Source organism: Equus quagga, chromosome 6, assembly GCF_021613505.1.
Source record: "Equus quagga isolate Etosha38 chromosome 6, UCLA_HA_Equagga_1.0, whole genome shotgun sequence".
NCBI lineage: Eukaryota > Metazoa > Chordata > Mammalia > Perissodactyla > Equidae > Equus > Equus quagga.
In genome coordinates, this window is record NC_060272.1 from 73,922,457 (window position 1) to 73,949,467 (window position 27,011).

Below are 27,011 nucleotides of genomic sequence, written 5' to 3' on the forward strand. Positions count from 1 at the left end.
ATCATGGATTCTTTTCTTCTGTTTGGACTCTCTGCGTTTGGGAATACTTCTAAGAATCTGAGAGCACTTTATTCATAACAGTATCTTTGGCCTCCACATCTGTTTGTGGCTGTCTTCACTGTCAGTGGCCTCAGCTTCTGGGAATTTCCCTTCCAGAGACAGAGTTGATACCCTCAGCCTTCTCAGAATGATAACCCCAGTGAGTGCCAAGTTAATGCTACGCATCTGGGAGGACCTGGAGTTATTTATAGTCCTTTTAAGACATCCACCTCTTTAGTAAATCACAGGAGGACGAGTTATGGCTTGTTAAAAGCTCCAGATGGTGAGACTCAAGAGGATAACTTGGCAGCCCCAGTAGAACAAATACTAATTGGTTTCTCTATCGAGTATCAGGCCAGTTTATGACCAAGATTCCCAGAGGCCAAAGAAATACGGGGTCCCACTACAAGTCTGACATGACAACTAGGTCTAGCCTAGGCAGGCAGAGCTTATTGCTAAGACTGATAATAAATTACCATAATTACTATAATTTATTATAATAAATGTATATCTTCCTACATGCAAAGAAAACTGAAGAACCAATTATAACAAACTTGAGTTTTTACCTGTACTATTTTCATTTTAGATGAAAATTATGTTTTCACAAACTATTAGTGAAACAGTATCGCCACAGTGCTAATAGGATTTTGTTAAAGCATGTTTCTTCCTTTTCAGTTTCCACTTGATACTCTGATCCCTGATGGAAAAAGAATAATCTGGGACAGTAGGAAGGGTTTTATAATATCAAATGCAACATACAAAGAAATAGGGCTTCTGACCTGTGAAACAACAGTCAACGGACATTTGTTCAAGACAAACTATCTCACATATCGAGAAAGTAAGTGATGTTCCAAAGGCATGAACATAAGCTGGAATGCTCAAGGGTTTATCTGCTTAATGAAACCCTGACTTTTAAAAAATGTTATTTCTTATGCTTGCAGCCAATACAATCACAGATGTCCAAATCCGCACACCAAGCCCCGTCAAGTTACTCAGAGGCCATACTCTCACCCTCAACTGCACTGCTACCACGCCCTTAAACACGAGAGTTCAAATGACCTGGAGTTACCCTGGTGAAGTGAGTGACCAATTTTTCTATTTCTTCTGTAGGACAGTATTTATTTTTAACAAGTGAAATGCCACTGAGTTTTTGAGGTGAGAAAAATCAGAATATTCTCACTCCCGTGGCAGTTTGAATCAACAAAGAAGCTTTGGGTTTGGTCTGGGTGCTTTCCTTGCCTGACATCTCACAAGTATGATATGCGTTGATACATTCTTTTGATGTCTGGAGGTTTTGTTTTGAAGTGTATAGGCTGGTATTTCTATTGCATGATTCTGGGTGGAAACAGGGATTGTTTCATCCTTGGAAACTATTCTCTAGGATTTAGAGATGAGAAAGAAATTTATCACTAAATGCCAGGCAGGGACTATCTTTTGTAACAACAACAACAAAAAGTTGTTGTCAGCACATTAATTTAAGATACTGGGAGACAGTCAGGCACCTGATTGGAGCATGTTTGGAAAAGATATTACGACTCAGCCATCCAATGTTCCATTTGTTTAGCGACAAAGGAGTAATTCTGTCCTTCAGAAAAATGAGAAGAATGAAGACTAAGTTGAGTTCCCTTCTTCAAATTAAATATCTTTGCAAACAATAATTATTTTAAAAGTGCATAGATGGGGAATCTATGATAAACTGTTAGGAAACTTTTGACAGTCGTTCCAGCCCCCATTTCTTGTGTGTCAGTATGATTTATGTGGCATATCCCAAAGTACAATCATTTGTTATGTCATTCAGATTGCCCAGTCACAAAGTTAACTTATGATTGAATTGTGTTTGAAGGACTGATGCATCAGCTCCAAGCTATTGTTTTTCATCAACATTTCTTGCCATGGAAATAGAATAACTTAGCAACAAAAAGGTGTAACAAGTGCCCTGTAGGGACACATTAAGGACTCATCAGTCGTAAAGTATTTTCTAGAAAGTGGCATTGTTTCATTTAAATAGAAATGTTATGGCATAGCAATATATTCTGAGTTTTGATAGAAATCAAATATTCTCAATAAACGCCAAGAGGGAAAAAACTTTTATCCTGTTAGTGTTGCTACTATGAGTAAGAGTATGATAATATATCTGTTGAATGCCAGTAGCCTTCTAAAATGGTACTGTCCAAAAGAACTTTCTGTGATGGAAATATTCTTTATCTCTGCTGTCCAATATAGTAACCACTAGCCACATATGGCTAATGAGCACTTGGAATGTGGCTAGTGTGACTAAGGAACTGAATTTTTCATTTTGTTTAATTTTAATTTAAATAGCCACACGTGGCTGATGGCTACAGTAGTAAACAAAGCAGTTCTAAATTCAGGATCAGTTGTTTTCCAAGGCAGAAGAAATACCAATTGTTACTCAAACTTGGGAAGCAAAGAATTCTCAAAGGGAGAAGAGAGACGTAATACCTACATAAACAGAGTTGCTGGAAATTCCTCAGTCTGTTATTTAGGGGACTGATTCTCTGATTTTTTATGGTGATGATTGACATTTTCTCTCTGGTTACTGCTGAGAATGAAGAAAATGGCCTAAACGTGTGTCTGTTCCAACAGAGCAATAAAAGGATAGGTGAGTGGAAGTTTATTAAATATGGCACAGAGGAGAGCTAAGTTCAAGACCCGAGGATCAGTTCTGGACCGCTTCCAAAGTCTTTTTTTCATGCCTCCTCATGGGGAAGGACTGAGAGAAGGAAATAACATATTATGTGTTATAAAATGTAATGCTAAAAAAAAGGAGGAAGGAACAATTAAAGGAAAAGGCAATGTGATCTCATCTTCTCAAAACCAGGGGCAGGTCATTGTGGCCAGTTTCCATTGCTAGGCCTTGAGGCCTGCTCTCGCAGCTCTTCGCCTCCCCTGAGGCAAACATGAGACAACACCCCAACCCCTACTCAAGTGTTAGCTAAACCTGTCTATGGCTCTGCATGTCCCCAGATCCATTTAAGTGCTATTTAGGAGAAATTGGCAAGCATTGCTCAAATAGTGAAATAATGAAACTAAGATTATTACCCTTAGTAGGTATAGCCAGGACTCATTATTTTTTCCTTCATTTCTAACAAGGAAGCAAAAGAAAACTCACATGGTGATTTTTTAAGAGAAACACTGTCATTGAGCCAGATACTAAAGATAATTATTGTCTGAGTTTGTGTGAGATATCTATGCCTAGAGAACAGGTTACTGTTTAGAGACGTATGTGCTAGAGGAAAGGCGCCAGATTTATACTCGAAAGACCTGAGTTCCCAGCCTGCTTTGGCCAGTGTTTCTGATGCTTCAGTTTCTTCATCTGTAAAAGGGCAATAATCCTGCCGATCTCACTGGTTGTTGTGAGAAACAATTGAGAGAATGTATGTCAAAGTCTGCTCGAAGAAAATGAAGTGCTAAACAAATGCTCCTATGGCTCGTATTTGAAACACATCTAGACAGAGATGTAGTTTCCAAACAGATGGTTGCTCTAGGTGGGTTTGCTTCTAAATAATTGAGAATAAAATATTGATCTCAGTATTAATCTGAGAAATGCTGTAACTTTAACCACAAACAATTACTACTTCTACATTTGTTATACACTTTCTTTCTAGACAAATAAGAGAGCCTCTATAAGGCAACGAATTGACCAACGCAATTCCCATAACAACGTATTCTACAGTGTTCTAATTATTGACAAAGTGCAGAACAAAGACAAAGGACTTTATACTTGTCATGTAAAGAGTGGCCCATCATTCAAATCTGTTAACACCTCAGTGCATATATATGGTAAGCAACTCGTGCTCTGCTTTCTAATCATTATGGATTTGGGGAGTTGTATAAGAAAAGTAAATTTTCTTTTGGCCAAGAGGTACACTGTCATGAATGAATACAATTTTGTCACCCTCCTGCCCCTGCCACAAAGCAAATCACATTAAGTGCTCTTTAAATTTAATAGTTTTGAATTGGACAGAGACTCTTTTCCTTACAAGTGTATTGTGGTTAATAATTCAATCATATTATAATCTATATGAAATTCCTTATTTAGTGTCCCATGTAAACAAAACAGAAAAATATGATCAGTTTTACCTTTATTTCCTGGAGGAAATTTCTCAGGTACTATTATGATTTAGAGAAATAAAAATATGGTATGGTAAATTATTTAGAATTGATGCTATTTTATACCTGGTTTTACTCTTATTTTACAAATCCTAATATTGTTGCTTACTTCCCATAGGCAAATTCTGTAAGGAAAATACTTAAACCTCTTTAGAATCCTTAAAAACCTCACTTATTTCTACTGTTAAAAAAAAAACAGTGTGAGGAGCAGAATCTATGGAACAATTCTATCAATGGCCTTTGATATTCTTTTGACTTTCTCCAGTTCATTTTTTCTCCCAAATTAGTTGTTTCAGGGTGCCTGGAGCTACCGTCTCCCATCATACTCATATTGGCCAGGTAGATTTTTAGAAGGATCTTTTTACTTTTTTGTTGTTGTGATATGGATATTTACGGTGTTTCACTTTCTGTTGCTCTGCCACTGTTTTTATGTCCCTGGGACCTGAAACCATTTAATTTGAAAGTATTTCACTAGTTAGAGTACTTTTAAATTATTTTATTCATCATTCAATATTTGGGCTCATTGAGAGGTTTGATTATAATTCAGCTGTTTATTTTTTATTTTTTAAAGATTGGTACCTGAGCTGACATCTGTTGCCAATCTTCTTTTTTTTCTCTTTCCCTTCTTCTCCCCAGAGCCCCTCAGTACATAGTTGTATATTCTAGTTGTAGGTCCTTCTGGTTGTGCTATGTGGGACACCACCTCAGCATACCTTGATGAGTAGTGCTAGGTCTGCACCCAGGATCCAAACTGGCAAACCCTGGGCTGCTAAAGCAGAGCGCACCAACTTAACCACTTGGCCATGGGGCGGACTCCATAATTCAGCTGTTTATTTATTCATTGGTTGCACCCTCCTTTAGTGAGGCAGTAATTGGGCTTTTTGTTTTTGTGTTTATTTTGTTTACATAAATATAGTCTTTTCTAATTTATTTATCACTTCTCCTTTCAAAGATAAAGCATTCATCACTGTGAAACACCGAAAACAGCAGGTGCTGGAAACTGTAGCTGGCAAGCGGTCTTACCGGCTATCTATGAAAGTGAAGGCATTTCCCTCACCAGAAGTTGTATGGTAAGACCATAATTATTTTCATATCAGTTTAAGATATGCTTTCTAAGTAGGAAGATGCAGGAGCTCAATGACTTGAATTCCTGAAAAAATATTGAGATAAGTTCCCCAGACAGCAGTAGAGAGCTAAGAACTATGTTGACTTCTGGGCTGGGAGTGGAGTAGGTAGAAAGGGCTGGAGGGGAAGGGAACTAATGTAACAGGATGGAGCAAGGGCTTAGGGTTTTTTGAGTGCTCATTTACTCACTGTGACTGAATTTCTGCATCTCTAAACCTTCCTATGATGTCAACATCCTTTGAATGGGATATTTTGGGCAATGACTAGGAAGCATCTTGAATATGTAACATGCTCTATTAACTCTGAAGAAGTGGGCCCTTGTAATGAGGATAATAATTCTTTTATTATCTGAAAATAATTCTTTTATATACAGCTGGGTTGAAAGTTCCAATCTTGTTTTAAAATTAAACAAACATTAACAGAGACAAGACTTATTTAGTGGCAGCAGTAGATGAATGGACCTACTTGAACTAATTAAATTTTTTTTGGCTCAAAGTTTGCATAATCAGAAATTCCTTAAGCAGGTTTTTTTTTTAATGCTAGTACAACACCTGATGTAAAACAATGTAATCTGTTTATAATCTGCAGTTATTTTGTTAAATCACTTTTAAATGCCAGCATCTCTGGCTCAAGCCATTGCATTTTAAACAAAGAGTACAGTACAAAACTGATTAGGAAAACAACCCACACAATATAGAAGTGGTGCCATTTTAGGATCTCTTGAACCAGAGCTTATTTTGCTTTCAATATCATATGAGTGTAGTGTTTGTTTTCAGGTTCCTCAAATAGTTCATAGGGAATTAAACAGAAGATTTAACTCTGTGCTATGCCCCTTCACACCATCGCAGTAGAAAAGAGATTTTGTGTTTCATAATATCTAAAAAGTTTAATAGTAAACTTCCTATGAGTGTACATTATTCCTTAACAGAAATTTCATCACTCTAGGAGGTACATTCCATCTTTCAGTGTCTGAAAGTATCCCCATCTATTAAACTGGGCTAATTTCTTCAATAACTAAAGTAGCAAGGACCTAAAACAAACAAACAAATCCATTTTTGAAAATACTGATTTGTTAATAGGAAATAATTTAAATACTAAGGTGATATTTGTAATCACAAAAGAGAGCATACTTATTTTCACTGCTGTGGAACTGAGACCCACTAATAATGAGAATTTGTTTGCAGAACTATGTAACATATGCATGAATATGAACTAATACCATCCCCAATAGTACACCCTTATGCAGAAAACAATCAACTCCTAACAGATTAAAAAACGCTCATTTAAAGAACTGTGCAATTTAATGAAATCATAAAATTTTAGAATTAAAAGAGATCTGTGAGAAACTCTAGAAAATTTGGGGAAACTGAGGTTCAAATGGATAAGTCAGGTGCATAGCACATAGTGGCAGAACCAGGTCAAGCGTTCAGGCCTCCTGACTCTCAGTTCTGTATGCAATTGCATGATATCTAGGCATTGATTCTATTTTAAAGTTAAAATTTTTCTTTTAAGTTTATACCTTTTGTTTGTGAGTTTTCTGCCTTAACTATTCTTCTTCAGGGAAAAAATCTTGATAATCTTGATTTCACTATAGCTTATGAAAGGGACAACTGGTGTGACCATTTATACAACTAATAAGAACTCCACATGAGACCACAATAGGAAAGTCTATTTTTATTTTTATCTGGAGAAGTGATCTAGTTGATCTGACCTACAATGGCTCTTGTATTGCTGATGAAGCCTCATGGAAAACTCTGAAAAACATCTCAGATGGAATCAGCCAGTGCTTCTGAGTTAAAACTTAAGTCACAATGGCCACCAGTATCCCTGTGGGTACATTAGAGCATCACTTTTCTTTCTTCCTTCAGCTTACTTCTTCCTCTTAGCTGATAAATATGAAGTGTTTCCCAATCTAAAAATCACACCTGGCTTTACTAAAAAATTAGTGTCTAAATTTTTTACATGAATGTTGAGGACCAAAGGCTTGAAATGTATAAACTTGACCTCACAAATTTTAATGACAGTTTTAAAGTGACATCTGAGAGAAGGTGTGAAATGACTTACTCATCATACTCTTAACCACAGGTTAAAAGATGGGTTACTTGCGACTGAGAAATCTGCTCGCTATTTGGTTCATGGCTATTCATTAATTATCAAAGACGTAACTGCAGAAGACGCAGGGGATTATACAATCTTGCTGGGCATAAAGCAGTCAAATATGTTTAAAAACCTCACCGCAACTCTAATTGTAAATGGTAAGTTTACTCTACATACTTCCTTCTGGTTCTGGTAGGGGTAAAATTAGTGAAAATTTGTAAATCAAAAGTCAGGATAACAACATCAAAGAAAACAAAATTTTAAATATTTTAAAAACCACTTACACCTCCATCATAACTATTCATGTCTGCTTATCTTTCATAAGTAACATGATTTTTTATAATTGTAATCATAATGTACATACCATGGAATCAATGTAATGTTCTTAAAACACTTCTTTTTTAAAAAAAATTGGCATTATAATGACAAATATGAGGGTTTATTTGTTTTTTTTTTCATATTTTTACTTCCCTTATATCAAAATCAGTGAGAACGTGGTCCTTCATGTTGTGGTCCAGGAGAAAGTCATTAGAACAGCTCTTGACCTCTGTCGTGTTCTTCCTCTCCTTTCCAGTGAAACCCCAGATTTACGAAAAGGCTGTGTCATCGCTTCCAGACCCAACTCTCTACCCACTGGGCAGCAGACAAATCCTGACCTGTACCATTTATGGTATCCCTCAACCTGCAGTCAAGTGGTTCTGGCATCCCTGTAACCACAATCATTCCAAAGCAAGGTAGGGACAGTTAGTTTCTTGAATAACTTTTAAATACTTTTTGACACGTGGACTCAAGATTCTTTAATGGACACAGATGGGAGTTTGCGCATGGGATGTGCAGTATATTTAGGGCAGAGGCTTTCCCTGCCTTGAGAACAGGTCGGCAATATCTTTTCTTTTTTCTTACCCATTTCTAGCCATTTCATAATTTTTCTCTCCAGTTTATAAGTTGTAGGAGCACAGGGACAGAATTAAGATTACCCTGTGAGCCATTATTTGGACCTCAGGTTGGAACTCGTCACTCGTTTTCCAATTGAGGATCCCCAGACTGTGGCTACACCACTCCATCAGTTACACTGGTCTTCCCATCTCTCACTTTATACACGCTAGATATGATATGAGGTCTTCCCAACACTGACGATCACTACCTTTCATAGGCTTTGCTCCTGCTTTTCCATCTGTCTGAAATGTACTTCCACCCATTTTCTGCCTCCTAAGAAGTCCTTCTTTATCCTCCAAGGCTCAGCTCTTAGGTCACCTTCTCTGCAGACCCTCCCCACTGCCTCATTCAGACTCCTTTCTCCCTCCTCAGTACGAACAGCACTTTGTTTACACCATTGTTACATCACTAGGTGTGCACACATTTTTCTTTTCTCTAGGCTGTGAGCTGATTGAGAGCCTGACACAGTGGTTGGCATACAGTAGATGCTCACTGTGTATCTGCTGAATGAATACGTCCCTACCCTCTGTTAACTGTGCAGTGTTTCCTTGCATCCTGTTGATGACTGGGCCCTGTTTGCCTTTTTCCCATTTTTGTTTAGTCTAGAGGAATGATACTAATGATAGTTCATGGGAGCTAATTTGAAGAACAGGAATAGAATTGATAGGTGTCACAATAAGATATTGAGACTGCCCAAGAATTATCATTACGCCAAATATTTTCTGTATTGGTTTTAACTCCACTTGCAGAGAGTTTGGGAGAATTGCTATTTAAAAAAACAAAAACCAAAACAAATTAGCTTGATAAAAAGTAACCAAGACATAATTCTAGCATAAACAGAAGTGGCTATTTGGTTTTTTAGATTCTTCCTGCAATTTCAACTCTTCTTCATCTTGTGTTTTAACCTTTGTTTAAAGCATATTATTCTGATAGTGCAAGTTACTGGGGAGTTATGGAATTCCTGAGAAGTAGCTGTTTCCAAAGATATCTAATTTCTCACCTAAGTGTCATTTTCTAAGAATAGAAAAATGGAAAACTTACAAATCTTGAATACCTTCTTTACTATTGTGGATATTTAACCCAAAAGAAAGTGAGATCTACTGAGATTTTATATTATTTAGCTATTTTGGGGGTAGGCATCCATATTAATGGACCCATCCCTTTAAAGCCTTGATATTTGTGCTACCCTAACATGTAAATATATTAAAAATAACTAAATAACTTAAGCTATTAGATTTGGATAAAAGTGTAGAGTTGAATTTTTACAGAGTAACATGGCCTTTGATAGATATTTTTAATTTTTGTTTTGACAATAGCAAATCTAAAATTTCAATTCCATCTAGGATCAGAGCTAGTAACTATCTTAGAAAATAACAATTATGAGTGATAGAACATAATATAAAGTTATATTTGAATAATGCTAACCAAATATTATTAGGGGAATGAAGTCAGCTGAAGTGAAACTTTGTAAACATTAGCCTTCTTTTTCCGAGTTCTTTGTGGTATATAGAGTCCTTCTGTCATGTTATGAAGTAACCTTCCAAGGCCTGTTAAGATGTCTTATCCACTCTTGGAATTCTCTCAAGACTCAGAGCACTGCCTTAAATCTTCAATAAATGCTTACTAACCATCTGACTTATTCTTTGCTAAAGGTGTTCATTTTCTTTTTTTTTTCACCAATCACAAGACAGATCAGAAATGAAAGATTTCTTTTCTTTTTTAATGAATGCTTCATTAAAAAATATATGTTGTTGCTTGAAATTATCTGCTTAAACTGTGCATATCCATAAGAAGTTCTCATTTTTTTAGTCAGCAGACTGATTGAGTAGCTTACCTCTGTCGGGCCCAGATTTGGTGCTTGGTGGTTTATCAGAACATTTAACATGGAAGTATTTCAGAAAGATATATGGGACATTTGTGCACTAGGAAACAAATGGAATAACTCTATTTCACCCTGTCGGAGAGATAATAGTTAAAACTGACAGATAAATGAAGCCCTCTTTAATAAATTTTTCAAATATGTCTTTATGTAAATGTTCTATGTACTTAGATTATCACTTGGATTCAGTGGTAGACAGGAATTTTAGTTAGTGACATTTGAATAAAGGATGTTCTATTGTAAGAATTTTTAAAATCTTATTTTGAGTTACATAGTAATATATTTGCATAGTGCTATCTGTGCATGATTGTCAAAACAGATTAGGTGATTAATATATAGACATTATTCCTGAATAATTCTTGCTATTTGAAATTTAGGCTCTAGTTAAAGGACATATCTATATATGGATACAACCAAAGTATTAGTTTAGTTCTGAGGTTAGAATGTGTTTAAGTAGCTCAGAATTATTAATTGGTTTGATTTGGCCAGCTGGTTAATGTACCTAAATTAAAGAGGTTCAGAAAACTCTAATTGTATGGCTTTCTGGAGTCCAGTAAATATATAAATATGTTTTAAAACAATCAAAACTGCTGCTAAACTACTTTATCTTTATGGATATTAAGAGCGACAAATGAATTTAACAAAAATTTCCTCCTTTTAAAAAAAAATTGTGGTAAACTGCTGAGCTACGTTTTAACTGAATAACATTGTGGTTTTTGATTCACCTAGAATTTGTTCTTCTAAAACATAAGGAAGAACAGAGACGGGGAAAAAGCGTGGTTACTTTTAACCTCATATACCTAATGAGCTGAGAAGAAATATAGCAGAATCTTTACCCCTTTTACTTTTCTGCATATTTGGTTGGTAGAGTGGTAGGAGAGCTAGAATATTTCTTTTGAATTCTTAATAACATTAAAATAAATTATTAGCACTGAATGAGGTAGAATTTTGGATTTTTCTCATCCTCAGCAACTGGCAGAGACTTCTAAATAGATACTCCTAAACTGCTCCACGTTAGCGTGGGCATACACCTAGGGGAGCATGCATAAGGCTGTTAAGCTTATAGTACCTTCCACATGTGTGCAGTTTACAGTTTCTGTTCGTATAAAATAAGGATCATTATACACACTTCATAGAGAGAATATGAGGATCAAATGAAGTAAGGTATTTGGGAAAGATACAGAGTGCCATAGAAATGTAAGGTTGTAATTATTGCTTGCATTGGGGTAAACTTCTCTAAATAAGGCTCCAAAACTTTTAAGGAACTTGAAAAGAATTTTCTGCCTACTATAGAGCTAGTTTCACAACAGTGAGAATTTTTACCTAACATTTCTGAGAAATGAACACAAATTGTGGAAAGTAAAATGTGATTTTGCTGTGCTTTAGAAATAGGAATTTAGTAGGTCTGGGCTGTAGAACTCAGGAAAAGATAATTTATGACTTTTCAGAAGAATAAAATAAAGGAAATATAGACGAGTTAGGCAAAAATAGAAGTAAGAATAAACAAAAGTGTGTAATGGGGGAATAAAGCAAGTCTCCCAGTTTGTGTAGCCTGTCCCATTCATTTGTTTCCCATCATAGGAGGAAGTGATTCTGATCTGTGGGTTTGCTAAGGCTGGGGTGGGGCAGATTGGGACCTAGGAAGGCTGACTCTTGCTTGGTGAGTCCACATTAGACTTCTAGAACTTCACCTCCCCTCTGGATTTTGAAGAACTAAGTGGTCTCCTAACAGCCCAGGTCGCAAGGTAGTCTTGATCTCCTAGTCCTTGATGGGCTTTGCCACAGTGCTGGCACAGTCTCATAGGAAATATTGTCTGCATAAGGCTGCCCACTTTAAGGCAGCTGGTCTCTAAAGGAACAAGTAACACTATTGGACTGGAGGGAAGAGGCCCCTCTTTGGGGAGTGGAAAGGATGGATTTGAGGAGCCCAGGAGGGAATGGGGAAAGGACAGTGCTGGCATAATCTGTTTGTACTTCAGATCACCAGTCACATTTTCTCAGGAAGACTCTAAGATGTTGGAAGACTGCTTTTACTCATGCATACTTGAATATCAAAGAGCCCCTCAGGTAACTGCCTGGAGAATTTTATGCCTGAACAGGTCATCTACTCCCCACAAACAGGAGGGTAGTGAGTGGGCTTGTTCTGGGTCATCCTTCTTGAGAGTCTCCATTAACTCAGATCACCTTTCCCATTAGCGTCCAGAGTCTACCTGGTTGTTTCTGAGGTTGTCTTTTCTTCTTTTTAAAACTAAGACCTGTTTTTACAAGGTTGATTGTGTTTGGGTCTTTCCTATAGGGAGGTTTAAGGCCTGCAGCCTTTGATTACTGTAGTTTTGTTTTTAGAGCATACATTTTTTAAATCATAGGCTGCTTTAATTCTCTCTCCCCATCTAACTATCACAAATTATAATTTCAAGGTAATAAATAACGCTGCTTGATTATAATAGATAAAGTTGCAACACATACTATGTTATTGTCCTTTAATGGAAAAGAAGTTAGGTATATTGGGTTCTTTGTGAAACTCTCATTTTCTTCATTGGTTATCTGTGAAGACCAAGACAAAGACGTAGAGAGAAACGTCTACTTACATTACGTTAACATTGCTCACATCTTACAAATGCATTTTGTGTATCATCAATATTCAATCTAATTATACTGTCAACCATCTTCTTATCACATAAATGTTTATTGGGCACCAACCATGTGCAAAACATAAAGGCACACCATTTGTCTTTAGCATTTATGTTTTAATTCTATAAGATTGAACATAGTTGGTTATTACTTATTCTATCTATATATGTATCAGTAGAAGGTCTATTCCACAATCTCACGGATAGATACCTGGGAATCAAGGAAATGGGTTCTATTCTTGGCACAGTCCCTGCCTTCTCTGTGACCTTGGCCAGTTATGTAATCTGTGCTTCAATTTCCCCTCCTGGAAATGGTAAGAGCCGTGCTTCCCCTTTCCTATAACACACAGCTATTGAGTGAAATGAGAAAATCTCTTAAAATTATGGTTTCTTCTTTCAAAAAAGCTTTAAATAATTTCCTCATTGTTGCACATGGCTTCTTATAAATTATAAAGCAATTTGACCTGAGGATTAACTCTGAGGATCAGTGCCAAATTAACAGAAAAAATCAACTATAGAAAAGTAGACTGGTTCTAAGAAAAGTCTTACATGTAGTTATGTATTCTGTGGTACAGAACTGACTCAGTAATTATAACATTAATAAATTACTCATTAAGAAAAAATGCAGCAGCTCCTCCACCATTCATGTCAAACCATATTTTCTTCAGTGCCAACCTGGACTACCTTTGCCAGTCTTACTTCAGCCTATACAAATGAATTATCATTCTTTGCCCCGTTAGCCCTGAAAGCATGCTTGCTTTGTTTAGTCCTTTGCCAGTGAGCCCCTTCAGAATGTGAAAAATGTAGCTGGATTCTCAACTCATGTAAGGTGGAGGGGGTAGCATATTCTTTATTACTTTTTAGCTAAAATGATAGGTTTTCTAAGAAAGACCGAGTAGACATACATGGAATCTTAAAGAACTGCTTCCAAACTCTAAAGTAAGGCAGATCTGGAGCCTCAAATAATTACACGCTTTAGAAGTTTAATAGAAAATAATATTCCCTGCCACACAATTTGATGTTCCATTTCTGCAACACTCTGCATCTGCCCCAGCAGCAGAGGACTGTGGGGAGTCTAGAGAAAGCTGAGCACTCCAGGACTAAGTGTGGTTTGCTGGGTTTGTGTGCGTGTGTGTGTTGGCGGAGGGGTGGGGGTGGGGGGGTGGCCTACAAAATAAGGGAAAGCAGAGGCATCTATGAAGTCTGAGAAGAGCTTGCCTAATTGCATCTCTCTATTGTTTACGTCAGCAAATTGGCAAAGAAAGGAAGGCCTGAATCATTAGGGATGTGTTAGGCATAGATCATTTGGGAGAAACATAGTTTTGTGCATCAGTGGGGTATGTAAAATTAACAAGACAAAAACAAAACAATTGTTAATGGTAGTTAATTAGAAATGTACTCAAGGACCCAAATTTAATTGACTGCCAGCATGAATGTCTATTATTTTTATGCTGAAACAGTTTTATGTCCCATATTCTATTTTCTATCTACAAAATGAAAGTTTGAACAATTTAAACATTAAAAAAGTCAACGTTTCCTGGGGGCTAAATGTAGGTCAGAAGTCAGAGGGAAGCTGTAATTTAAGACCTCATCTTTTGGAAATATTATCACATACTACATGTTTTAATGTTTACCACACTCCTCTTAAGTATACATACAATTTGTATCCATGTGTCTCTTGACATATATTCTGTGCAGTGTGTGTACAGATATGCAGACTCAAACCAGGCATGCTACAGAGAATTTTAATTTGCCACCCAAAACCTTGAATAAAAATGGAGACTTTAAAGAAGACCACTTCACCAAAGACCACTTTAGCAGGACTTTGAGCTTCAACAAATAACCGAATAAATCTGGTCATCTTACATAGCATACTTTCATCACAAGCCAAAAGCGAATGTGCACTTACTAATGAGAAACTTGCTCTCTGTTATACAATTACTGGATGAGGAAGTGCATGCTGCCCAGTGTGAATGTTCAGACAACAGCCCTTATTAATATTTCATACCAAGTCCTGAGAACAGAGCACAAGTTCATTTGCCAAATGCCTCTTTGCCACTTTTCTATGCCTTATGAGATTTTCCTCTTTTTCCCACTCTTCATAAAGTAAGTCTGATGAATAATCGTTTCTAATGAATTAACTGTCTCCTGTAATTGCTATCAAACATTTCATTACGTGTTTAAATTAAACCAAAAGGCTGAGTCATAGGAAGTCTATGCTGGATGGTTTTTATAGGGATCTTTTGAGCAAAATTCAGTGTAGCTTCCCAGGAATAGGAATAACAGAAGAAGGTAGTGACACACGATTTGGGAAGATTCCTTAAGAAGACTGGCAGAACCTCCCAAATTTTATTTGGCCATAGTCACAGATTTTTAAAAATTAAATGAGCATTTTCATTACTGAATCTAGAAATTAATGTCCTGACGCAAGATCCTTAGGTTATACGTAAATACGACAAATCACTCAAACATGCACCTATTCTTGGAAATCTCCATTTCAGTTATATCTCCATTGACTTGGTAGACTGTTTCTTGAAATATGGACTCTAGTCTGTGGTTTTAATATAACTTCACTGCTCTTTTAGGTGAAAAAGTAGAACTTGGGAATTGAGAAGATGGAAAGGGTGTGATGGATTTACACTATGGCCCAGGTAGTGCCTTATAGTGAGCTCCAAGTCACTAGACCTTGTTTCTTCCTACTTTCTCTAGAAGCCTCATAGGAGGTTTTATCACTTTGAATGCAATTGTCTACTTAATGATAACAGCTGTAATAGATTTAATCAATGAGCCCTTTCCAGTGCCAAAGTTGTGTCCATCCCTTTACGTACATTATGCCTAATCTGGACAACAGTTCTACATAATGCACATAATTTCCCCATAAGGAAACTGAAGCTCAGAAAGTTATTTCTCAGGTGTTTTTGGATCATGGAATAAAAGAGGTTGGCATTTCAGAAGGTTACTTTTCATTGGTGTCCACAAGACTCCTCAAAGTGGATCCCTGTGGGTTCCCAGAGGAAGGAGCATAAATCCTTGAGGGGATAGGTTTGGCCTACCCTATTGGGTTTATTCTTGTCACCAGTGATCCCACAAAGTCCACCTGTTGAGTTAGAGTTCTTGAGTTAGAATTGAACTGAGATTGGGAGAGGAAAGGAGGAGGTTAGCACAATCGGGAGAATTTGACTCAAATTTCACAATTTCTTTAGAAACAAGTGATGACCTGCACATGGTTCGGGCCCAAACCTGCAGGTGGGAGTAGACCCTTTGAGGTGGTATAAACCCCAATGGGATGAGCAGGTCTAAATAAGACCAAGCTCAGGAGGATGTCAAGTCAAACAGCTAATTGGCACTTTCCCCTAAGAGTACGGTCCCTCTCTGTGACTTTCTCATCATGCAGGGGTATTTGATTCTCTTGCAGGAAGTCTCATTCTCTCATTTATTGTTTGGGATTAATTTTCTGGATCAGCATTCAGTAAGCACTCAGTCCTCAGTGGGCCTCACAGAGCCCGTAGATGTTTAGGCAAGAGACACACGAGATTAATCAAAGTAGATGAAGGAGAGGTCAAAAGAAAATAAAGGAGAAAGCATAAGTGCTTACAGTTGATGAGCAGATGAAATGGGGACATGCAGCCTGCAAATTTTAGCCTCAGCATGCCTTGATTTAGTCACTTTGAATGATTAATTCACTTAGAATTTAGAAACTTGAGAGATAAAAAAGAGCTTGTTTTACAGATGAGAAACTGAGGCTCAAAGATAAATAATTATCCTTTACCTCACAGCTAGTTAATGGCAAGCCCAGGAGTAGGCCCAAGTCTCTGGTTTCCTGTTTATTCTTATTTCCACCATAACATTATATTGAGTCTCCATGGGAGGTGCTCATAATCTGGTTGAATAAATGAACCAACATGGTTTCAATGGATGCTGGATGAGTACTGCAGTTTAGGGGAAGCATCATGGAGGAAGTAAGATCTGAGTCCCGTAGATGATGGTAGGTATTGCACTGCTAAATGGAAAGGGAGAGGGACACAGAGGTAATAGAGTGACATGGGGATAGGAATGGATTAAGGAGTTGGAGAGAACATGCTCGAAGAGTAATTTGGCTGGCTTATTGGATTTGGGTTGAAAAAAAAAAAGAAAACCAAAATTTGGAAAGATAGTTTTGGACCTGACATGGAATTTCTTGAATGGGGGCTAAATAGTTGAGCCAGTCAGTCATTCTGCTTCAGCTCACCTTCCCTGGCTAATGCCTAGGTATTCTGCTATCTATTGACCACAGGCACATGCTGTCACTGTTATAGATGGACAGACTTTCACAAACTCATTGTTGGTGGTCTTCTTCCTGTGGCATGTCTTCAGCATGTGTTATGTGCATTGTATCCATGAAACTCTGCCTTCTGTGTCTGAAGATCAAGGCCTTAGAATCCAAGAACTTGGATTTCTACTCAGGCTTTTTAAAAAGTTATATGGGTACATATTATCCCATTTTATTAGGCCTGTAATGTTCCACATGCCTTGTCCTCATTATTGAAAATTATGTGATATGATAACTGATTACTACCTTATCGAGAAATCCTCTCTTGTGAGTGTGAAAAAGTCTTTGGATAAGTAAGGTAAGAAAAACAAAACTGGGTATTTAGAGACTACTTAGAGCCAAATAGAAGATTATGGTTAGAAGACTGTATGGCTTAGCATTTCTATTTTTATTTTCTTTATAGATGAAATTTATTAAGAACTTATCAATAGGATGTTAATTGCCTCATATGTGCTTTATATGTATTATCTCATTTAATTATTATAGAACTTCTATGAGGTAGATACTATGATTATTACCATTTTCTAGATGAGGCACAGAGAGTTCAAGTACCTTGCAAGGAAACCAGTTCTGGTTGACATGTCGGAGATTCTAAATGAGTGGCCTTCTAGCACATCACCAACCAGGCACTTCACTTGTCACTACTAGGATTGGTTCTTTAAGAACTACTTAGACATTAAAAGGAGTCATTTCAAAAGCTCATGATCCATAAAGCAAATATGTCTTGAGAAGCCTGGGTTATGACACCAAGGGCCAATTTTTTTTAAACGATAGTTTTCCTGTTACTGATTTTTTTTTAAGATTTGCCCTGAGCTAACATCTGTTGCCAATCTCCACCTCTTTTTTTTTCTCCCCCCCAAAGCCCCAGTACATAGTTGTATATTCTAGTTGTAAGCCCTTCTAGTTCTTCTATGTGAGTCGCTGCCACAACATGGCTACTGACAGACGAGTGGTATGGTTCCGTGCCTGAGAACTGAACCTGGGCTGCTGAGTTGGGGCATCCTGAATTTTAACCACTAGGCCATCAGGGTTGGGTTCTTGAGCCAATTTGAAAAGGGGTTAGGATTCAAAAAGGCAATACAGTTTAGAGTTTAAGGACATGGGCTCTGGAGCCTGAATCCTGGCTCTGCCACCTATTACCATCTACCAGCTGTGTGATTCTGGGCAAAAGAAACCACCTCTCAGGATCTGAGTTCCCTGATCTGTACCATAAAGATAACAGCACCAACATCACAAGGTTGTTTGGGGGAATTAAATGAGATAATATACATGAAGTACTTAGCCCAGTGGCTAGTGCCTTGCAAGTGCTAAGTTTGTTGCTGAAAGTATTTTTCAGTATTTTTAGGTTGCTCTGGGACTGCCCACGGCAAAGCAACTTCCTTCTGAAGTGGTATCATATACATACTGATATCCTGTGGAAGCTAATGATGATCTGACAAAATAATCCATGCTCTTAGGAAAATCTTCTCCCAGGAAACATAGTTACATCTTTGGACAGGTTTTCTGACTATGGTGATTTACTCCAAAGAAATTAAGATGGGACTGGAATTGGTAGAATTTTCAGATTATTTGGGAAATTAGAGGAGTTATCCTGGATCTACTCGAGTTGTGAATTCTACCTCAGCTATTCGAATGCTCATTGACCTAAATCTTGTCCAGCCTATAGTAGCATATGGGCTCTTGACATTTTACTGGTTTGTGCTCAATTGTATTCTGATATTTTTCCATGTATTTGACTTGTCTCTTCAATAAACGTATATATTCCTTAATAACAGAAGGAACTAAATGTGGTACTTCTTTCAGAGGACATGATTTTACTTCTTAAATGGAATATATGTGAACAAATTATTTTTTATTTGAATAAAATGAGGCTAGTAATTATGGCCAATATTTCTGCCTACACTTGAAGAAAGAAGAAGACCATTGCTGGTTAGTTTTCTATTTTCTATTAGACCAGAAGATGCTCCTTCACCTGTCAGCATCATTGCCTAAGCTGAAATTGTCCATGACTGTCATTCTGTCAGATACCGATAATGCGGTGATGAGTTTATCCAGGTCCCAGGCAGATCCTCTGTCTTCATCAATACTCCTCATGGTGAACAGATAGGCACAGATGGTGGTGACATAGTGCTTAGTTGAGGGGGTATGTGTGAGGTCATTTGAGGGTCAGAAGTGCCCCTTTTTTCAGCACGTTTGAGGTAAGTGATAGATGGCAGGGTTGACACCTGACATGAGGTTGAGTCCACATCTAGTCAGGCCATTATCAGGATTCATTCTTCTCACCAGGCAGTCAACTAAGCAAGACACACATGTGCTCTTCTACTGTTACCAGGTGCTTGGGCCAGGCACTGAGGTTATAATGATGAATAAGACATAGTCTCTGCTCTTAAGTAGCTCTCAATCTAGTCAGATAATAAAATGACAATAACATTAATGATCTATCTACTGTGTGCCACGCACTGTGCTAAGCATGCTACACAAATTAACTCATTTATTATCACCGTAACGTTTGCTGATGCAAAAGGATCTTCTTTAAATTATTTTCCTTCTGTTTGTTTTTCAACCCCTATAATAAAACTAGTAAGATACTGCAATATGGGATAACTCCTTTTGAGCTGGCAATTTTAAGAACACATCCATTCCCAAAGAATTCAAGGTGGTTCACAAAAAGCACAATAAATAATTGAGCAAATCTGGATGAAAGGAGAAAGTGAGGTAAGACTAGTGTGGAGGTATGGCTCATGTGCTTTACTTGCTAGTTGTCAAGAGAGAGAAAGAGAAATGAAATAGATATTTGCAAGATCAAGGGCCCATATGATAAAAACAAACTGAGATCTGAGAAAAGTGATTTCTTCTCTCATGTTCTGAGATGTAGTAGACAAACTCCTCATCCCCGTTCTATAAAGTGAGTGTCACAAGACTGGTAATTATAATATTCCCTCACTGTTGACCAGTGGCACAATACCAAACCAGAATTTATTAAAAGTGATTTTGTGGGCTAATATGACCCAACAATTTCATAACTATTCAAGGGATTGAAAAGACTGCAAGTCTTCTGAGCAATTTTCTATGACTATCATTCTCATAATTGGGCTTTTGCTACCCAGGGTTATATAACTAGAAAGTTATAAAATCATGATTTGAACTCAGGTCTGACTACCTCTAGAATCTACATTCCTTATGCTAAACTGAGATTCCCTACCCCACCCCCGAAAGCTTTCTGGGTGTTTCAATATTGACCACTATATAATATGTAATCTGCTTGCTTCCTTTTCATGAGAACAAAATGTAACAATAGCTTGAAATATTCTTCATTGAGTGATTTGGAGTTAATACCTTAAGATTCTTTGAATATATTAGAGTAAAGGATATTATTTGCAGCCACTCTTAACATTTCCCTAAAGATTTCTTAGTTACCAAATCACCTTTCCTCAGCTGACCAGTCTTTCATTAAGAAGAAAAATGAGTGTACAAAAGAGGTCTTCTCTTTGAGGCCCATACCTGGGTGTAACCAAGTAAGTATCCACCCTTTTAGCCTCCCAGTCACCCTGGTGTGGGGTTATAAGGATTCCCTGGTCTTGGCTCAGATTCCGTAAAAGAGCGAGAGAGTCCGAGTCAAGGGTAGGGGGAGTATTGGAGCTCCTAGTGGAAGCAAGCAGGAAAGAGAGGAGGAAGGAAAGCAGAGGCTGGGAAGGCAGGCCTTGTTCTGAGTGTGAATGGACCACCGGGCCCTCAAGAGCAGGAAGCAGTGCAGGCCAAGACGCTCACGGAAAAGCTCTTATCTAAACAGAGGTGGCCAGGACGCTGGATCACCTCCACCATTGTCCACGGAGCTGACCCAAAGCCTTCAATCTCTGAAAACTCTTCTCCACTCCTCCCTCTCCATTCAGACAAGAAGTAATTTTCAGTATGGCCTCCAAGGCGTCACAAGGTCTCTTACTGCGCAAGAAACTCACTCCTCCAGCATCCCTTCAGCCTGACCCTGTGACCACCCCAAAGGCCGAGGCCCTTTTCCTGGAGCAAAAGGAGCAGGAACCATTCTGTCTAAACATTCCTTCCAACTCTGCTTGCATCCTCTCTCATTTGTTTTAAGAAAATGTGAGAGGAGGGGAAAAGATAGTGTTTGCAGATTCTATTAATCTGATGGTTCAGACACGCTATCACTAATGTTTTGACACAACACCCACAGTAGCAGAAGAAAGTTTACATCAGGCCCATCTACAGGATGGCGCACCACAGTGGGGAACCAGCCCTGGTCATGCCCTCTGGCAAGGTTCCAGGTGGTCTTTGTTTTCTTTTCTATTTTTTTAAAAGACATTTTACAGCCTTGACTTCTTCTTTATTACTGCTCTACCTCTTTGTTTCCTAACTTGAAATGATTCCATATTCTTTACAAACAGATTCTAATCACAGTTAGCACGTGCAGTCAAATCCCATTAAACAGATAAGCAGAGTCCACACAAGAAGTCTTCAAATTTCATCATCCAAAAAAGAAAAAGGAGTGAGAGGGAGATTATTCTCTGTCTTGCAATGTGGTAGAACTTTCTAGAGTATCTATCCCAATCAAATGTGCTTTAATTATAAATTAATATATGCATACATTCCTAGGCAATGGCTCAGGCTCAAATAGACAGCCACTGGGTGTTGGGGTACTCAGCTCGTCACTGCGCAGCCCCCCTGCCCCAGAGGCCCTCTTTAAAATTGGCGGCCTGCTATAAAGGTGTTGAAGTTTGTAATAAAACAGGCCAGCTTCATCCCAGAACAGGTCCAGGAATCACACAGACCAAAGTAAGTTAGCAGGGAAAGAAAAGGATTGTGATAAAAGTTGGATTTTTATTTTGTGGCAATATTTTTAAAAATGATAAAATTTATCAGCCAGTAGAAAGCCCATGGTTCCCATAATTTTAACATCAAAACATTTTTATGACCAAAACTAACCAGAATTTATGTCAAAAAAGTAATTATAAGGGGCTGGCCCAGTGGCATAGTGGTTAAGTTCACACGCTCTGCTTTGGCAGCTTGGGGTTCATGGGTTCAGATCCCAGGCAGGGACCTAAACACTGCTTGTCAAGCCAGGGCTGTGATGGCATCCCACACACAAAATAGAGGAAGATTGGCACAGATGTTAGCTCAGGGCCAATCTTCCTCACCAAAATAATAATAATAATAATAATAATTATACAGTATTCCTCTGCCTCTTCCTCTTTACCAAAGGAACACGTGCTTCTTCTCTCTCTTAAAAGCTAATGTTTCATTTCTCTTGGTGTCTGACTTTGTAGCAGTTTTATTCCAAGGACTCCCAGAGTTTTCCTCTCTTAATGTGTCTCTGAGCCAGGTGTACCCTGTGAAGCATAGTGGTAGAAGTTTGGGGAGGTTCCTTGGGAACAGAATTCATCCCATGTGATGGATTGAGCTTTGGTGTGGTAGAAACATTTTGGAATATCTGGATTCTAATCCCAGGTCTGCTACTTTCTGTGATCTGAGCAAGGCATTTGATTTTCCTGGGTCTCAGTTTCCTTATTGAAAAGGGGAATCAGAACACTTGTTTCATTGGGTGACTGTGAGAGTTAGTTGAGCTTAAAAGTGTATGACTCCTGGCCCGGCCTGGCACCTTAGCAGCAACTCAGTAACAACTCCTTTCCCTTCAGTCAGCCAAGAGTCAGAATTTAGTAGAACAGAGCTTTTGAAAGAAAGATCAGCTTAATATCATTTATTTTAAGGTGACAGGGTGTCCTAAAAATGATTCATCTTAAGACTCAGGCTGTAGAGTAGACTTTCTAGAATTGGGGTGGTTATTAAACTTGCTGGAAATAATTTATGAAATGAAAATTTTATGCTAGATTACTACAGGAGTCTTGGGTACCATAATAGGCACCAAACAGATGGGCAGTTTCTAGAAAGGCTAAATGAAGGGTTGAACCATCTCACCCAGTTCTTCAGAGCCTACTGTTTTCTCACACGAAAAAGCCATTTCAAAGAAAACATACTAACCATCAGTGCCTAAAGCTCACCCAGCTGGATTCTCCCTACTAATTCCACCAGATGCAAAAATCCATCCTCTAAGGAAAGGAAATGGCCAGTTTGCATTTTAGATAGGGGGAGCGGAAAGGCAGGAGGAATGAAGAAAGTCAGAAAATCAGAGTTGTTCAAAGCCAGCACTTAAGAAAAAGCAAAGGTGAACACAAAAGGGTGCCTTTGGCTGCACACCGTGCATTGTATTTCCTGTGCTGAATTTGCCAAGGTGAATGGGAACTGGGTTCAGAAACTGTGGATGATAAAGTGAGTTCTAATATAAACCGTAATTGCAGACCAGGCACACACTGAGCACTCAATACACTTTGGTTATGTACGATGAGAGTTGTTTGCCAAATTCTGGAGAGAAGCTGTTATGTAAAAAGGGCTAAAAAAGACATTAAATCCCCAACACAGTGATGGTATTTGTGTAGTGAATACTTGAGAAGCCTTTTCTTACTAAGCATAATAATTTTGTGTTTTATGATGGTAGTACATAGATATTATGTTACGTATGGTATGAGGGTTGAATGCATAGATTCTGGAATGAGCCAGAACTGAGTACAAATTCTGCCTCTGCTACTCACTAGCTGTTCAGCCTTGGGTAATTTACTTAACCCATCTAATCCCCAATTTCATTATCCATTAAATGGGGGATAATAGTACCTACTTTGTAGGATGTTGTACAGATTAATGAGATAGTGTAAATGAATCACTTAGCGCAGTGCCTAGTGCATAGAAGATAGAATCTTTATTATAGCAGAATACAATATTGCATAGTGTGTATTATAATTATTATAGCCTTTGTCTAGTTAGTTTGCCTGTTGGGACCAGCAGTCAATATTGTCAAGATGATAGGTTTGACTCCAGTGTTGGCTTTGCCTTTTTCTGTGTCCCAGACTGCCTTCATCTGTCTTTGGTCACAGAGGAGCTAAATATTTATGAGTGTGAAGGGAACAGGGCAAATCCATCACCACTACAGGAAAATCTACCCAAAGCATGTAGGTCAGTAATGGCATCTCCATCTATGGAGGGTGGTGTTCTCCCATTAGGTGAGAGAAGAAACCTGGTAACTTAGACCAGATGGGAGAGTCTCACAGATGGTTCCTACTTGGAATTAAACAGACTGATGTGTCACATGTAGGGTCTCAGCTCCATGTGTTGGAGGCATAACTGCCTGATTTCTTTTAATTTATTTATATCAATCTCTAGTCCAAAACTAATTTGTTTCAACTCCAGGGCAATAGACAGCAATGACATGGAGTACACTCTTACCCCGGAAATTTTTTTTTCCTCTCAATGGTTATAAATACCTCCATGCTATTGTACTTGGCATGTTGTATGCAAATAGAGGTAGGAGTCCTAAAGCTCATTAGGAAAGGGACAGAGGCTTGGAGCATAGAGAGGACAGCATGGAGCTGAAGCTGATAACAGTGGCCTTGTCCAGAATAGTGCATGGGAGCTTTCTTATCTGCCTTTGGCAGGAGGTGCTGTGGACTTCCTGTGCGAAATCAGGAGTGAACGCTGCTTTCCTCTTGTTGTTCAGCTTCCTCCCCCCTCAAGACGGTTCCCAGCACAGTGATTATCTCTGCATCTTCAAACATGGCACAATCTACTTCCTTAAGAGCTTGATGTATTCTTAAGGCTTAGGCAAATTCCCCTCCCCCTAAATCTCTTTTCAAGTGCTGTTATATAGTCAGGCTCCTAAATGACATTCTATTTTTACGGTTCCAATTACAAAGAAGGAAAAATAACAGTCCCCAAATTAGAAAAGAGCCACAGTATCTGTCGTTTTCATTTGGAGGGCCTTGCAGTAAGTCTAGCCTATAGTTTCCATACTAGGGCTTGTGCCATCAGTAAGCGCCCTTAGAGTTATGGGGGTGGGGGTTAGAGGTTGCCAGCCCCGTGTGAACTCGGATGGCAGACTGCATTTCCCTTGGGAAATGCCTAGACTTGTTTTACTCTAACGTATTTCTTTGCACTTCCTGAAGACCAAGCATATGAAATTAAGATCTTTGTCTAAGACCTCCCTTATCTTTTTCACTTCTCTGGGGAAAAAAAGAATGAAATTAAAGGTTTCTCTTCCAGATACAAGAGAACTTCAGCTGTTTGATGTCACAATACCAAGTATACGTGCACATGTCTAATATAGGTGTACACGTGTACATGGTGTAAACATATGGAATAAATCCCCACATACATGTGAGGTATATATATATATTATATATAGTCATATATTTCTGAGTGTGTATGGAAGATGTATGGTCAAATAGTAGTTCAAGGTATAGATGTTATAGTCTAGAAAATGGAGAATACTAATAATGAAAAATAGGGCAAAGTGACTTTTATATGATTTTCACACTTCATCAATAAAATATTTTACATAAAGGAGAAAGTGATTTTTCTTTGGTTCGATTTCCTCTACTAATCAATAAGAGTTAAAATGTTCACTTATTTTACCTGATGATTACAGGAATAGCTAGGAGAAATAGCAGAAATTCCTAAGGAATGATCAGTCCTTATTAGTTCTTTTTTATTTTAAATTTTATAATCTAACTATAAACACCAACACTTTAATCTGATATATGGACCAGGTACTAACACCACCATGGAATTATACTAATTCTCTTAGGTGTAATAATGGCGTTGCTGTTATATTAGAAAATGTGTGTATTTTTTAAGAGAGACACACTGAAATACGTAGGGGTAAAATGACATGATGTCCGAGATTTGCTTTAAAAAACATCACAAAAGGAAAAAATAAGAAGAAATAAGGGATGGATGAAATAAATGTAGCAAAATCTTGACAGTTGTTAAATCTGGGTAATGAGTACATGGGGATTTATCACACTATGTCTCTGCTTATCAGTGTGTTTAAAAATGATACTTAAAACAAATGAAAACTCTTACTAGAAACAACATGTCAGTACCTCATGCTTGTGTGTATGTTTACAAATGTTTAAGGAGTGCCAATTACATAATAGGCCCTTGCTTAACCGTGAGGACAGAATGAATAAGTCGATGGGCCCTGTCCCCCTGTAGCTGCCAGCCCAGTGAGGCCTCAGAAGATTTACATGGAAACTCAGAAGGTGGTGAGTGCTCCGGGGGAGGACGTTATGGGGCAGTGCACCCCCGGAGGGGAGCCTGACCCAGCCGACGTTATAGTTTACGTCTAGAGACCTTTCTCAGCTCAAGGACCAGAGAGGAATGATCACAGAACTTTCTTCTGATCATCACAATCCTTTCCACCTTACCTTTTTCCTCACTTCTTTTATCCTCTCATTTTCATCTCACATAAGTCACTGCTGCCCTTGGCTACTTAAGTTAAGATCAACCTCTCATTCTTTGTGGAAACTGGGCTTTAAAGTTCCTCCCAGGTTGAAAATCTCCAGAATTTGACCAAGACATGTACAAATTAGAGCCCAGCAAGTTTTCTGCTCACCACAAATTCTAGTCCGGAAGGTAAGAATACAAAATGATTCCATGAAATGCTCCCAGAGCAAGCAATCATAAAAATAACCACTTTCCTGCACTTAAGGACTCACTCTTCGGGCTGGGAGGTAGGAGGAAAGCTGCATCTACAAGGGGGATATAGAAATAAACATCATCAGCACTTAAGGTAATCACGAAGCAGAAGAGACGGCCAAGGGTGGCTGCAGGCACTCAAGCCCGGCTCCCATGGGCATCCATCTCTCCTCACCTTCCCAGGCTGGCAGAGAAATGCGAACCTTGGAGCCCACAGATATCTTTTTGAGGTACCTAAAATATCTCTTTGTATATTTGCATTGTGTACCAAATATAGCCATATTTAAATCTCAAAAGGCTGCTTTAAAGGAATCAGTATTCATTTTGT

At 38.2% G+C, this 27,011-nt stretch overlaps 1 protein-coding gene across 2 annotated transcripts in view; it reads left to right on the top strand.

The window, feature by feature from the left end:
- Positions 1-27,011, top strand: part of FLT1 (fms related receptor tyrosine kinase 1) — a 171,755-nt gene that overhangs the window by 49,235 nt on the left and 95,509 nt on the right. For both annotated transcript variants that reach the window (XM_046665096.1, XM_046665098.1), the window contains exons 5-10: positions 715-877; positions 981-1,117; positions 3,666-3,840; positions 5,123-5,240; positions 7,381-7,550; positions 7,967-8,126. In XM_046665096.1, coding sequence (XP_046521052.1) covers positions 715-877; positions 981-1,117; positions 3,666-3,840; positions 5,123-5,240; positions 7,381-7,550; positions 7,967-8,126 — 923 coding nt within the window. The remainder of the gene's footprint in view (positions 1-714; positions 878-980; positions 1,118-3,665; positions 3,841-5,122; positions 5,241-7,380; positions 7,551-7,966; positions 8,127-27,011) is intronic.